A 15,870-nucleotide genomic window follows, 5' to 3' on the forward strand; every position below is an offset into this window, starting at 1 on the left:
CGGTGGTTAGGCTATACCGCCTGATGCATGGTAGTCAACCTATACCGCTTGATGTACGGTGGTTAGGCTATACCGCTTGATGCACGGTGGTTAGGCTATACCGCTTGATGCACGGTGGTTAGGCTATACCGCTCGATGCATGGTGGTTAGGCTGTCCCGCTCGATGCATAGTGGTTAGGCTATACCGCTTGATGTACGGTGGTTAGGCTATACCGCTTGATGTACGGTGGTTAGGCTATACCGCTTGATGTACGGTGGTTAGGCTATACCGCTTGGTTATGCTATACGGCTTGATGGTTAGGCTATACCGCTTGATGTACGGTGGTTAGGCTATACCGCTTGATGTACGGTGGTTAGGCTATACCGCTTGATGTACGGTGGTTAGGCTATACCGCTTGATGCACGGTGGTTAGGCTATACCAATTGATGCACGGTGGTTACGTTATTCCAATTGTTGCAGTGAGGTAGAATGGTTACATTTCACCGTTAATTGTAATGATTCACGGTAGTTAAGTTATTGCACGGTAACGTGGTGGTAACGTGGGATACTCTACTTCTCAGTGGTGTGGGTCTACAGTGGTCAAACTGTTCCGCTGCATTCATTGTACAATTAACAAATAACGTTTTCATTTCTCTCCTCGATTAAAAATACATTTCGTTTAATCTTCACCAATAATAAATATAATTGCAAAATAACAAGCGTTAGGGGGATATTGGTGATTTACAAACTAATAATGCGTTATGTAATGGCACGTTATTGAATCTTGAACAAAATTACTCAGTGAAATAGCCAACATCGTCAAATTCCGTTTATTCCCATATTCTTTCAAATCCCTTCATAAGTGGATTATTATACAAATCCTCTCTCAGTATGGGACGTAATTCGCGCCGGGCAATGATACAGCTGTTTTGGTATTACTTTACACCAGAGGGCTGCCACAATGCCAAATTGGCCATTTCCTTCCAAACTGCTTATTGCTGCTAGCAATCGTTTGCGCTACCTCTGCGCTAAAATATGTTTCGGAACTTGCACATAAAAATGTCCTGAGACGGTAGAAATCAATCTCTAATTACGAAGCATGTTTAATTTCCTATTTTACAGTTCATTAGTTGTAATTAGCCAACACTAACGATCTATTTCACGGTAGTCTAAACATTACTTTGGGTGGTTGTGGTTCGTCTTTGATGTCCACAGGTAGACTAATTCTGATATTGTCGTTTTATCACATCACAACCCGTGGTAGCCCAATCTCCAGCCAACCGCTGCATGGACAAAGACTGACATCGATACGGTGAAGAACGCAGTTAGTATGCCTACAAGATTTGACTTTAGCTCAAAATTGAAACTTTATTATTTGTATCAGTTATATTATAACCCAATATCGAGTGACACTGAAATATGAAATAGTGAGTGAGTGAGTGAGTTGGGTTTTACGCCGCTTTTAGCAATATTCCTGCAATATGACGGCGGGGGACAGAAATGGGCTTCACACATTGTACCCATGTGGGGAATGGAACCCGGGTCTTCGGCGTGACGAGCCAAAGCATTAACCTCCAGGCTACCCCACCACCCCGAAATATGAAATAATAAAAGTATGTTTTGGTGATAATCTCCATGTATCTATAAGCAGCCACGATGTTTGTTGTTATCGTTAGGAGGAATTTAGATGTCTAAAAAGAGTGGTTTGATGGGAGCAGGACCCGCGACTCGGAGTACAGATTCGTGAGAACTATTACACTTTGTCAGCATCTATCAGCACCATATTATTGCGGCTTGACAGTGTCACCAATGCGGTGATGTGATTTACATGGCGTTCAACTCACTCAGTGTTCCATCAGTCTTAGATGGTCTCAGATTCGTCCAGCTGATGGAACGCTATGTCCATTTGTTGGTGCACGTGGCATATACTGGGCTGCACAATGTCATCACACATCCTTGTTTCTGAAATGTTGTCAGTCATTGAGTACCACTGAAGAAAAGTGTGAGTGTGTGAGATTAGTTTTACTCCGCTTTTAGCAATATTCCAGAAATATCACGGCGTGGGACAGCAGAGATGGGCTTCTCATACTGTACCCATGTGGGGAATCGAACCTGTGTCTTCGGCGAACGCTGTAACCACTAGGCCCCCTGGAGAGAAGAACCAGGGCCAGACAACTTGTACTGCAACAAGTGTGTGTTTGAGTTTTAGGATATTGGACAATCATGACTATGTGGGAACTGATGAACTGTGATGTTTCGTGTATATAGTGTATATACATGTGTGTTTCATAATCATTTTCTATGGACATGCTATTCTATGGACTGTTAAAGTGTAAAGTACACCTATATTCAATAAGTAGGGTTAGGAATAATAAGTAATTAATAATCAGCTTTTGTGATCACTGTGGAGAGGCTTTAACTATGATCACAAATGTAAGTAGTAGTTTACCTATATCAAGTAACTGCTAAACAGTTATTTTCGAAAGGAGTTGCAATGATTGTATCATTAGTTGTCGGTTAGCCCTATCGCCAAGTGACATGCGCATTGGCCTATCGATGTACGAGTCAGTTCTGTCCGTAAAGTCGTGTTGGCTGGTCGTGCCCGTTGGTTGTCTCTCGCTGGTAATAAGCAAACGACATAGGGAACATAACAGTATATATATCTACGTCCGTGACCACAAAGCGATCTTATTTTTACGTTAATGAAATGTACAATACAAATATACTGAACATCATTGAAAACGCACCAGTCTAAAATTGTCCATATTTTCATCAGGATTTCAGCATGACAATGATCAATGGATATAACTAACATGAAGTCGAAGGGCATGTCCAGTTGAAAAAATGCTTTAGGAACAAATTCCTGTCCACAGTATGACTCTTAATTCCTAAATGCATCAACATGCAGCCACGCCATGAAAAAAGCGCGAATTTCATTCTGAAATCATACTGACTGTGACATTAAAAGCAGGTGTCTGAGAACCGATTCTCATTGCTTCACTAACGATTGTGAAACGAGGACAGAGATGCCGAGGTTAACACCTCACGAAAGAGAACGTGCACTCGGCATGATTCTGGTTGGCACCAGCAGCAGGGATATTGCTCGACAACTTGGACTTGGCCACTCCACCATCGTTAGGCTTCATAGACGACATCAGTAGACAGGCAGCACCCGTGACCTTCAATGACCTTGGCAACAAAGTGTTACGACGCTCCATCAGGATCGCCATATTGACCTTGTCTATATCAGTGATTGAACACTGCCGACTGCCAGGACTGCTGCACTAGTTCAAGGTTGACGTGGGGGTGATCAGCGCTGACTCCATGCGACGCCGTCTACACGCTACAGGGCTCCATGCTCGACGTCCTTACGTTGGACCAATTCTGACTGACAGACACCGTAATGAGCGTATACAATGGGCTAGCAGGCATTTTCAGTAAAATTACAACAATGGCATGGTGTGGTAGTCACTGACGAGTCACGTCTTCATCTACGTAATGCTGACGGCCGATAACATGTTTGGTGTAGACGTGGTGAACGTTATGCTGTGTGTGGTTCAGACAAACCTTTGGGTGGTGGGAGTGTCATGGTCTGGGGTGGAATAAATTACAATCACAGGACTGCCTTCATGTCTGTCAAGGGAGAGTTAATGCCCTTTATTACCGTGAGCAGATTCTTCAGAATCACATCGTATCTGTCTTCAATCACCACCAAGATGTCCATACTTTTCAACAGGACAACGCACGGGCACACACAACAAGACTTTCCATGCAGTATCTGGCCCAACAACACATCCAGGTTATTCATTGACCAGCACAGTCGCCAGATGTATCCCCCATGGAGCACTTGTGGGACGAAATTGGTCAAAGTCTTTCGCGGCGACAACAGATGCGAAACATCCGGGAACTTGAGGCTGCACTACTGCAGAAGTGGGATGCCATCCTCAAGAACTCTATTCGGACGCTTATTGGCTCAATGAGGAGACGTTGAACTGCATGTGTCAATGCAAATGGCGGTCACACGCGATATTGACTTTTCGATTTGACCCCACGTGTGTTTGATCCTTTCTGACTGTGGAACATTTCAATGAATGAGCGTCTTTTCTGTGTTGTTGTTTTTGTCAGTCGTCCATCTGTATATCAATTCAATTCCTTACACGTGCTTTTAATAATCTGAACTTTTATTAAGTGGTGCGGTTTAAATGATGGTCAGTATATTACGAATGTCTTGTAACGGAGGTTTTTAACAGGCCACGACCTACTATGCAGCTAATCAACACACGGAAACAGATAGTGGGTTGTTTGGTGTATTGTGTGGTTATTTCAGACTATAAACAGATAGTGGGTTGTTTGGTGTATTGTGTGGTTATTTCAGACTATAAACAGATAGTGGGTTGTTTGGTGTATTGTGTGGTTATTTCAGACTATAAACAGATAGTGGGTTGTTTGGTGTATTGTGTGGTTATTTCAGACTATAAACAGATAGTGGGTTGTTTGGTTATATAAACAGATATTGTATTGTGTGGTTATTTCAGACTATAAACAGATAGTGGGTTGTTTGGTGTATTGTGTGGTTATTTCAGACTATAAACAGATAGTGGGTTGTTTGGTGTATTGTGTGGTTATTTCAGACTATAAACAGATAGTGGGTTGTTTGGTGTATTGGGTGGTTATTTCAGACTATGTTTAAATCATACAACCAAAGAACACCAAATGAACATGAATATTGATGAGACACGTGACATGGTCCTAACCACGTGGTCGGTACCGCACTGGTATCATGACCTCCCAGACCTGTTGGACCGTGCTAATGTCACGACAGCCCACTACAGTTGGGTGGCTGGGTGATTAATTTGAGGGCTGATCGTCGCATTGAATATTTCATAAATTAGTTATATCAAGACGAGTCAGTTGATTGTGCGGATCCTAAAACGGCTAAGGGTGTGTGTGTGTGTGTGTGTGTGTGTGTGTGTGTGTGTGTGTGTGTGTGTGTGTGTGTGTGTGTGTGTGTGTGTGTGTGTGTGTGTGTGTGTGTGTGTGTGTGTGTGTGTGTTTTGTGTTAACTATGTCATAAGACGGCCATGAGTATTTCTGTAAAGATACCTTGACCGCCCTATTCACTGTTGCGATAGGATCTGTACAAGATACATTAATTTACCAAGCTTGCAGGGTCGACAGAAAGAAATACTCCTATAATATATTTACAATTCCCGTTTCCACTTGATGATATATTTATGTCATAAAAAAGCATCCATTTCATCTGCATCACTGCCATCAACGCCATTTAATTGTCACATGGTAATGCTTCCTTCCGAGCTTTACATTCTCGCGAGCACATACGCAATCCTGATTCAATGTGGATTCATCTGTATGACATCATTGATCGATGAATTCTTAATGTTTAACAAAAAACACCCCTTACCTTCTTAAACACTTGCCTGTATGGAAATGACATACACTGCCCCGCCCTAACCCGAACGCATAACAAACTAACTCACGCATTCATGTTTCTTGTTTTATCAAAATAAAGACCAATTTGAACTGACAGTTATACACAGGCTTTCATCGTCATCAATCAATCCCAAACACTGGAGTTTTAATTTTAATTCAAGGTCTGTGTATCAAAGTCGTACAGTGAAATGAATTGACTAGATTATTTTGGACATTCATAAATATGATTGAGTTAAAAGAATGAGTCTTGCTAAATTAGAATCCTAGCTTAAGCGAATCATTCAGCATGAAGATACGTATCGACAGGGTATGCGCTTTGTGACCAGCTGATTCGGGGAAATTAGCATACTTTTGAATTATGAATTTTCCGCAATTTCGTTCGATGGATGTATTTGCATACGCTGTATTTTGATAAAACGCAATGGGTATAATTACATATTTCTGGTACTAGTAAAATATTTGGGACAATTCAAAGGGTAATTTATGCTTTATCAGTGGGCGCTTTTAACGCATGACATGGTGCTATGCAAATGTACATACAGAGACGGCGAGATCTGTAACAGGTCTATTGATGATCGACAGCTGTCACTCGATGTCTATTACAAGACATGCAAGTCGATTATTTACTTGGCGATCTGGACCGATGATTGGCCTTATACATTCATATCGTATTTGTACAGGTGATTAACTTTTTAAGCGTGTCTATTTGTGTATGAATGCGCCTAGAGATTGTAACTTTATCATTTACATGTAAATGTTTAGTTTTTTCGATAGTTTAATCCCCACACCTATTTTATTATTGTGCACTAATTGAGAGTTCTGTTTAATTATTCTGTCGAAAACTCACTTATCATTAAGCCGTTGTAGATGGAAAACAGGAAAAAAAGAATCGAAAACAAACTTGAATCTCGATATAATAACATTAAAAAGCCACATATACATGATTATTGGAATGCACTGAATTTAAACGCACTCAGTGTCGTGAGCCTGACTTGTGAGCAGCACTGAAGGTTTAATAAATAGCTGACATTCTTTTTTACTCTGGAATTGCACATTCTAAATGATGATTAACACCAGCTTGAATAATACCTATGTTTTCATGTCGGTTCAACTAGATTTCCCGCAGTACAATGGTGTACTGGTCACCACAAACTTTATCACAAGGACAAAAGGTGAGTGAGTGAGTTTAGTTTTACGCCGCACTCAGCTATATGGCGGCGGTCTGTAAATAATCCAGTCTGGACCAAACAATCCGGTGATCAACAGCATGAGCATCAATCTACGCAACTGGGACATGTCAGCGGGCCTGACCGCCCGATCCCGTTAGTCGCCTCTTACGTCAAGCTTGGGTTACTGAAGATCAATTCTAATCTGGACCTTCACGGGGTGGACGAAAGGTTGCAAAATAGCACAACGTACGTAGCAATAACTGATAATTCATCTTTCATCTGGACATATATCGATTACCAAACACATTTATTTCCTTCAATTATTGGTAACACGTGCATTGGAAAGTGAATAGACTGGGGACAACGTGTGTTATATGTTCCAACACAAACAATTGTCCTTTCACGTGGTGAAATGCACAGTCCGCCATAAGAGTGAGTGAATGAGTATGGTTTTACGCCGCTTTGAGCAATATTCCACCAATATCACGGCGGGGGACACCAGAACTGGGCTTCACACATTGTACCCATGTGGGGAATCGAACACAGGTCTTCAGCGTGACGAGCGAACGCTTTAACCACTAGACTATTCCACCGCCCCTCCGCCATAAGAAGCAAACGTTAGGTGTTTGAGGCTGGACATCCAGACACAAACGTTCTGTACAACAAGTGGTCCCTGTTGACATTCGTCACAAGAAAGACCGCCTCCGTGGTGTAGTGGTTAGAGCGTCCGCCCGGAGAGTGGAAGGTCGCGGGTTCGATCCCCGACCGCGTCATACCAAAAGACGTTAAAATATGGTACTTGTTGGTCCCTGCCTGGCGCTCGGCATTAATGGGTACAACAAGGACTGGTCGGCTCGGAGTCAGTATAATGTGTCTGAGTGGAATATTCATTCTTCACTGCGGCATGGTATCTCAGTTGGCTAGCACTATAAAACCAGCTTAAGTCTGGGCTAGTACAAGCAGCCGCACATACACATACACACGCATGCACGTCGTCATATGAGCGAAATATTCTCAAGCACGACGTTAAACTCAATTTCACCTCAACTCGTCACAGGAAGGTGCCCTACTTGTGGCAGTCGAACCTTATTTACAACATACAGTTGTCACTGACATACCTAACAAGCTAACACACACCTTCCACAGCCGGTTTATGAAATTATCCTAAAATTATGTCACAAATTATATTCTAAAACGTAAAATCCAACTTTCGAGTCTTCTTTACGAAGATACTACTTGGAATCAGGATCAAATCTGCCATATCTGCTGCCAATATGAACCTTAAACAATATTATTATATATCCCAACCAACTTTTGTCATCTCCGGGGCAAATGGTAAAGCCAGACTTTAACCAAACTTACGAAAACAGAAACCACCCTACTAATATATCAACAAGAATACAATCATTTAAAAAACACATATGACACTTATAAATCAATATATACAGATGGATCCAATGATGGTGACGCAGTTGTCCTTGGATCCAGAACAACATCTCTGCGATTACCAGATAACAGCTCTATTTTCACTGCAGAAGCCAGTGTCATGTGGACTGCTGTAATATATATCCATAAACAGTCCAGATATAAACAAAATATACTATTTGCAGACCTTTTGTACCTTCAAGCTATTAAATTATTTCCACTTTTAATCGAAATCATTGAATTATGTAACGCTATTACTACTGACCTATACGACAGCCAAGTAGGAATTGCTGGTAACACAATGGCCGGTTCTGGTGCTAAGGCAGCACTCAACAGATCTGTGACACCACTTTTCATCCTATACTCTGATTACACAACCGTGATTAGGTCTTGAGTAGGACACTCAAGTGGGTATAAATAACGTACATGAAATTCAACCTAGTGTCGGTGATACCTACTTGGGCTGTCAGTCCAGATTTGAAGAAGTCCTCATGCGACGATGTCGTATTGGCCATAGCAGATATACACATGACTATTCGTTGAAAGGTGAAAATCCTCCGTTTTGCATCCCTTGTGATGAAAGAATCACAGTCAGGCATGTCTTGCTTGACTATTGATTTGTCCATTACAAAGGATCAATATTTCACAGTTTCATCCTAAAAGGATCTTTTTAATTTGGGTCCTCCCTTAATTCTTTGTTTTTAAGAAATAAAAGGATTTAATTCATAAATGTTAACCATGTATTGTCATTAATAATTTCATTTTAAATGTGGTCGAATGAATAAATAACTATGATTGTGAGTGGATATACCCTCAAAAGGGGTTGAAATTGTGTAAAATAATTGTCCTCCGGATAGGGTACATAAGACCACATTCAATGTATATGTTTATCATTGCCAGAAGTTTAATCGTAGGTTTTTTGTTATGTTAATGTTTGGCTAATTTGCTCAAAATTCTCCAACACTTTGAAGGTATGATGTAAATCGAGCTAGGGTCCATGCAGGTAGCAAAAGTGCTTTAAATCCGCATGGTCACTAGTGTGGTGCTCGACCCTCAGTTTCTGGTGAACCGCAGTCCGTTTGTATATTGTGTTGTTCTCCATAGTGACATATATTTATAACAGCATGCTAGTCCTAACTTAGTATCTGAGATACCCTAGCATTTTTACTGCCCATCGACGACAGGTTTTTCTGTTCGAATTTTATTGATCTTTAATTTATAAAGTGGTCTCGTCACGATATGGCTGAAATAGTGCCGATGTGACGCTGAATATTAACTCACTCACTCACTCTGAGTTGGTGTAATATGAAAACAGGTTTGAGTTGAGGTGTTTTACTTGACGTGTAACAACAGGATCAACGAAATACAACTGTCCTACGTTAGTAAAACTGTAATATTAACTGAGCTACTAAAATATCGTTAACACAAGCACTTCTCCTTCGATTAATTGCGTAGATCGATGCTCATGCTGTCGATCACTGGATTGTCTGGTCAAGACTCGATTATTTCCAGACCGAAGCCGTACAGCTGGAATATTGCTTAGTGCAGCGTTAAACAACAAACAAATAACCCTCGGTTATTTAGTTGTTACATATGGGGTGTATGCAGTGATCAACAAGCTAGAGTTATTAACAGCTGGGGTATGTGTGTGACGGAGATGATAAATAAGCAGTCACTCACTCACCCAGCAGCTGGGTATAATAACGATGGGTAAAGGCAGGCTGTCCGTGCCTGGGATCCCCGTGGGTAGTGGAGTGGGTACATCAGGTACCGCCCCACCCAGCCCCTTACTCTCCCGTTATACAGAATATATTTGTGCAAATAATTATGATCATCATATCAGTGAGAATATAGATATAAGTCCATGAATATTACGTGATATTCATTTGCCGGAAGATTAAGCTTACTGCGGGTCGTATAAGAAACAGTGTCGATAATTTCACAACAATAATTTCTATCCACTTCTCTGTTATAAAACATTTATTATTAATGTTTTCATTTGTTGAAATTTCATTTATTTGTATTAAAACAAAATTTCATAACCTCAATATTCGCACCTGTATGGGTCACGGTACATAGAACGGTGTTTTTACCGGTCTCTCGTTTCGATACACAGGAACAAACTGATGTAAATAAAAGTTGGATGTTCCCGCTGTATCTTCACCCCCTTGGTTCGCCGCATTTCCCCAGCACGTACAATCTGTCACCACGTCTCTCAGATACCACCCTGGCCGTCTTTGATTGGTAGATACCAAGTAAAGTCATCTATAAAACGTAATTGAAAAGGCGTACAGTTTATCCCTTGTCCTACTCCATCAAGGACAGATCGACATAGCTCTACTAATCTTAACACCTCGTGCTCAGGTACAAAATATAAGACACTCCTTTTAACGACAGTTTAATCATTGGCAACCTGAATTAATAGCAGCCATTTTGTGGAGCACATGTCAATACTATCAAAATTCTCTAAATTTCCCCTTTGTGTTGTGTATAAAGAGACTGGAAGCTCAAAATAACTATTGCCTTTTACTATTCCAGAGAAGAATACAACGAAAGTGATAAAAATAATTATAGCCCTTAATTAGCAATTTTGAAAGTATACGGGCGGAATTCTTACCAGAACTGAAGAATTTCTACTGAAGATATCTAATCTACATTCATCAAACACTTAGCTTTCCTCACTCGTATTCAAACATAACGGCTAGCGTCAGTATCACGTAATCAACACAGTCTAAATAGCCCATGGCAATATTTATAAACGCGCCTACCAGTGTTACTATAAACAATAGCCACCTGCTGCCTAGGGTCAGATGATATCGTATCCAGGGATGACCAGTGGATAGTCTTTAACAACATTATGTCACTGGCGGCCATATCAAACGGATATAGATGTAATTAAACATTTGTCTGCGGGAATGTATTTCACAGGTGAATAAAGTTGTCTATTTCATGTTTATTGCATGTTTCATGTTAGATACAATGTTCCCACATGTACATAACACAAAAATAACATTGAAACAAAACCACTCTTGGCGAAGTTGGATTTTCTTTCAAATGTATCACAATTATCATTTAAAAATGTATTTACGAAATTAACTATTTATTAAGAGTTGACATAATTCTGTTTCAGAGACGATATGTCCGGTTAGATAAACCCACTTCTTGAAGGGAACCCTCAAAATCTTTGCTGAGATTTGGATGAGGATAGCCTTTGAAGAACTGAGAAGGGATGGGGTATAAAATGGAATGATGGCGTTATAAGCTCTGGAGCCGTGAATTAGAGACCAGTTCTGTGATTACCAGATGTTGTTGACGTCGGCAGGTTGTTTTATGAGTTATGTTATCTCTTGTGTTTTTGAATATTAAATATATTTATGTACCCTTAAATAAATGTATTTACTTGTGATGACGATTGATGGTCGCCTGTACTACATTCTGTGCCAGTTCGGCAGAAGGAACACCCCTTATTAAACTCCACATGTATGGAGATATGATGCTTCGGCCGAGCAGTCTATAACAACACCGCTTATATCCAGACTTCACGTGCCAGGATGCCATTTTCCTCTTATTTCGTCCGTGTCCGGTTTGACCGCTGGAGCAAAACATTGGCGATTTGTTTCAAATAAAATCCCCCTCCGAATCAATACTCCCCATTACCGTGCCCTGTGACTGAACGGGGCTTGCTCGCGAGTTACCAGGAATCGAGGTTTCAATTTCGCTTGCCATTTTCAATCATTGTAGGACATTACGCCTGCTTGATATGCATAGGAGAGGTAGCGATTGCATGTTGATTTCACAGAAATGAGCAACTTGTAGTCAATTTCACATTGCGGTCAATCATATTGCATTTTTAGCTCTTTAGCCCTTTGCCTGACTATGAAATCGAGTTAATATCCTTGCCATGGTGAATACAAACTCATTACAGGTTAATATAAAGCGTCCTTGTTGGTTACTGTCGGCAGCCACGGGGTAATGTGATTGTCCCTATCAAAGACGGGGACACACGGTTCCATATTAAAATCTAATTCGGTCTGAAGAGAAAGAAACTAAATCATTTCGTTTGATTTTACTTAATACTTTCAATTTCATACCGCATTCTAACCCCCTCATAGCTTGGCCTGGAAGCATCTTTAAATGAAACATTATTCTTTTGTCGCGCATAACATCATTAATCTCTCAAGTAAAGTAGCTTATACATTTTAATAAGATCCAGAACAGTTAGATGTGGTTTGAAGCAAACGGGTATGTTGACTTACAATTAGCTCGGCGTTAGAATGAAGAGAGTTGAGTTAGTGGTTCGCGTGATGAGATTACATTAAAGCGGGCTAGGCCGTCTTTGGATGGTTTGGGTCTGATGTTATCGGGACTGGAGTCATACATCATACGGGCAGTGTCGTGGCGGTGATAGACGGAGAAATTATGTAGATTTCAGAATGAAATGTCTCACAGGAGAAATGCGCAACAGGGTAGATAACAGATGCAGGGTGAGATGATGACGGTGGAGACGTGGTGTACCAAGCTGTTTTAGCACTGGTGTCTACCTTAGTGTGTAGTTAGTTTGGAGTGCGCGATTCTTGTATTGGGCTTACTTTGTGGGACCTTACACACATACACACGCACGCACACGCACACACACACCTTATCTGTATATACATCCCAAATAAAGAGATATATACATGTACATACATGCACATACGAATACACATATATACATATGTATTTATTCGTGTCTATCCATCTGGAAAATGGATTCAACTTTCAATAAAAACAAACATATTATAGATTTAGAGTCCTTTGACTTTTACTGTTTTATCTTATATACAAATCGTAACAATATTTTAAACATTTCACAATAAAATAATTTACAAAACAATTAAAATGCTCTGTCTAAAGCATCATGTGTGAACAAAATTGGGTATTGTTCCTCTGTTAACACGACCTTCCCAGGACATGTTACCTGGACCTGTTCATAACAGCACTGGGTGATTCTGCAAGTAGCATCGTGGGTCACATGTTGAAGACGCACGTGCATTACGTCAGTGGTTACCATAGAAACACCTTCATAATAAATATAGCACATTCGGAATATCGTAAAGAATGGCGATCAGTTCGAATACACCGAGCCATGCATGGGGTTAAAAAGTCCGAACGGCGAGACAACACTCTGCCCGCCCATGCTGGAATAGTTTAACAGGGAACCATAGATGCTTGTGGAGGCGGGGATAGCGACCCCAAATACAGGAGGTAGCATTGGTTTACTGGCAAACCTCATCTTCTCCAGCTCTGCTTCCTGGAGTCTCTTAGCCTTAGCTCTGCGGTTCTGGAACCAGATCTTTACTTGAGTTTCGGTGAGGTTCAAAGACGCTGAAAATTCGGCTCGTTCTGCTATAGAGAGGTACTGTTTTTGTCGGAACTTCCTCTCTAGTGCGAGAAGTTGGGCTGTTGTGAATGGCGTCCTTGGTTTTCGGTTGGGCTTATGTTTCCTCAGTGTCATAACTTTTGGAGGCGTGATTGGAGTGTGTGATACATGCTCTGAAAATGAGAAAATACACATAAGTATATATGTCATTTTTATCAAATCATAAAATTCACCTTTTCATATTTAGAAAAATAAGTGCAGTTACATAAATGATATTTTAAATGAAAACACGTTTCATTATGAGAACTGTTTTCCGGTTCTGATGCTACTGTCTAAATTATAAACAAAATAGAATGATAATACCCAAGGAATGAACTAGATTTGAAATTAGAAAAGAATAATATGTTATACATTAAACATTCCCACAATCTTATATGTTAAAACGCTACAGTTACTCCAAAGATTAAATCAAACTTATTATTTAGACGGATTTATTTGTCCGTATTAATCTTTCATAGCATCAATCAGATTATAAGTAAGGACGGCTCAGGTTTATGTTTTGCTCTCTTCTTTTGTCTTTTATCTACGCTCCTCAAAAACCAAATACCGAGGCCGCAAGCAAGGCGCCCCCTGACGAAAACAATCAGAAATCACAAGGCGCAATAAAGAGAGAACGCCAAAGGTATTTAAGTAAATTAGTTGTGTGGCAGATGTTATCAATTTAAAGAAAATATAAAAAGACAAACAGGAAATTTACTGGAGAGAGGCAAATGATCTGTGTAGAGCATTGTTGGCAGAAACAGTTTCAAATAAAGATTTATAAAAATGTAGTGCATGATCTGTTTCCTGGTGAGGCGCCGTTGCTGATATTTTTTCTTGGCTATTTAGCTGTACAATATTATTTAATAATTATTGTACATAAGTTTGGATTTCATTTCGTACAATATCATTTTGTTTTAACTACTGATACTAATATCAAAGGAATATATATATGCATTTTGGTTGACCGGATGACAGATAATGCAAGATAAATAATTAATGTATTGGCAGCAGAAACATTAATCAACGTACAAACAAGTTCACAAAGTACAGGTAAGAAATCGCACTTCTCATATTTTATGAAACACGCTCGTAGCAACTTAGTTAACAATAACGTTGATTCAAACAACTGGGATATAATTCGGGAGCTACTTTTTACAATAAAATGTGAACGTGAAAGCTTTCGATTTTGTTGTTACGTATATATAATACCTTGAATAAGGGTCATAATAGAATAAAGAAAATACGTTATAACGCCTAGGACGCTTTTCGTTTGTCAGAAGTGATAGTGGGAATTATTTACAGTTCTATAAAATATATTTTTAGGCTTAAAAAGAGGCTTCAAATTTCTTTGGACGACAAATATTTGAATTGTGTGTTTTTTCTGCAAATGTATAAGAACAAACATGAATATAAATGTACTTACTTGGCGTGAAAGTACCTGGTTTCAAGGGCCATGGCAGTTTGGTAACACATTCTGTGGCCCACACGGGGGAGATTGGGTTGGGGTGGCGGTCGGCTGTGGGGGATGTATTCTCCTTCGACGGGGTGGGTTCAGCACGGTTCAAAATACAGTCCATTCCAAATGGGTTGAGAGACTTGGGAGAAGTCTGAACTGTACTTGCCCGAACTGGCGTAACTTCCTCATCGCTACTCGAACTGTAATCGGACTTCTTCTCCACAGAAGAACGTATCAAAGATTCAACACCAAATGTCAATTTCACTGAAGCGTCCGACTTAGCGTTGTCAATTTCATATGAAATGTCTTTCACATCCGCGGGACTGGGAGTCTGTCGCTCGCATTCACTGTCTGACGATACATCTGCCATCATTAATTCTCACTGACCAGTCCAAATAAATTGACCACAATCGATGACAATTGCACACTTTTCTCCAAGTTGTCAACGTCTATTTTTCAACGAGTAATGTCCTTTAGTCTTCTCCCGTAGTGTTTATATCGCATGCCGCTCGAGCTCGGATATGACGTCACCGCGGGCCGCCGGTATCTGATTGGTCCACGCAAATGAATTGATAGCTGTAAATGGCGATCGCCAAACGAGTGCTGATTGCTTCTCAATGAATAGACTGACAGCAAGTGACGGGTGATAGGGCCGCGATTAATTAACAAACGAACACTGTCAGATACAGCGCGGATCGCTGACTCGCTTTGCTAATGACATTAACTGGAAACCTTTGAACAAAGTAAACCGCCAGTCCTCTTTAGACGGGCGCTAGCTCATCTATCATGCACCATTACAAATTAAAGTTTATGGAGGCCCAAGTCTCACTAGACGCTAAATGATTACACCTAATGACAGACAGGCGCCAGAAAGGGGTAGCAAAGGGGTATTCAGGGTGTTTTGATGGGAGACGAGTGGTACCCGGGATTCAATCACAGATATATTATTTCCAAAGGTACAATTAGAGTCAATATTTACAGTTTCGAG

The 15,870-nt window shown here is 40.4% G+C and overlaps 1 protein-coding gene across 1 annotated transcript; it reads right to left on the bottom strand.

Moving 5' to 3' along the window:
• Positions 1–12,808: 12,808 nt before the first annotated feature.
• Positions 12,809–15,388, bottom strand: LOC124284544 (homeobox protein MSX-3-like). Its single transcript, XM_046720621.1, has 2 exons — positions 14,850–15,388; positions 12,809–13,557 (listed from the first exon to the last, which is right to left on the bottom strand). The coding sequence occupies exons 1-2, from the start codon at positions 15,253–15,255 to the stop codon at positions 13,130–13,132; spliced, it is 834 nt and encodes a 277-aa protein (XP_046576577.1). The 5' UTR covers positions 15,256–15,388; the 3' UTR covers positions 12,809–13,129.
• Positions 15,389–15,870: the final 482 nt, after the last annotated feature.

This window comes from Haliotis rubra, unplaced genomic scaffold, assembly GCF_003918875.1.
Source record: "Haliotis rubra isolate DU_JTF1 unplaced genomic scaffold, ASM391887v1 Scf339, whole genome shotgun sequence".
NCBI lineage: Eukaryota > Metazoa > Mollusca > Gastropoda > Lepetellida > Haliotidae > Haliotis > Haliotis rubra.

Excerpts from the sequence above, each read along its gene's own strand:
- LOC124284544 (XM_046720621.1), bottom strand. The coding sequence starts at position 15,255 with ATGATGGCAGATGTATCGTCAGACAGTGAATGCGAGCGACAGACTCCC. Across the intron at positions 13,558-14,849 it reads ACCAGGTACTTTCACGCCAA|AGCATGTATCACACACTCCA; the intron begins GTAAGTACATTT and ends TCTCATTTTCAG.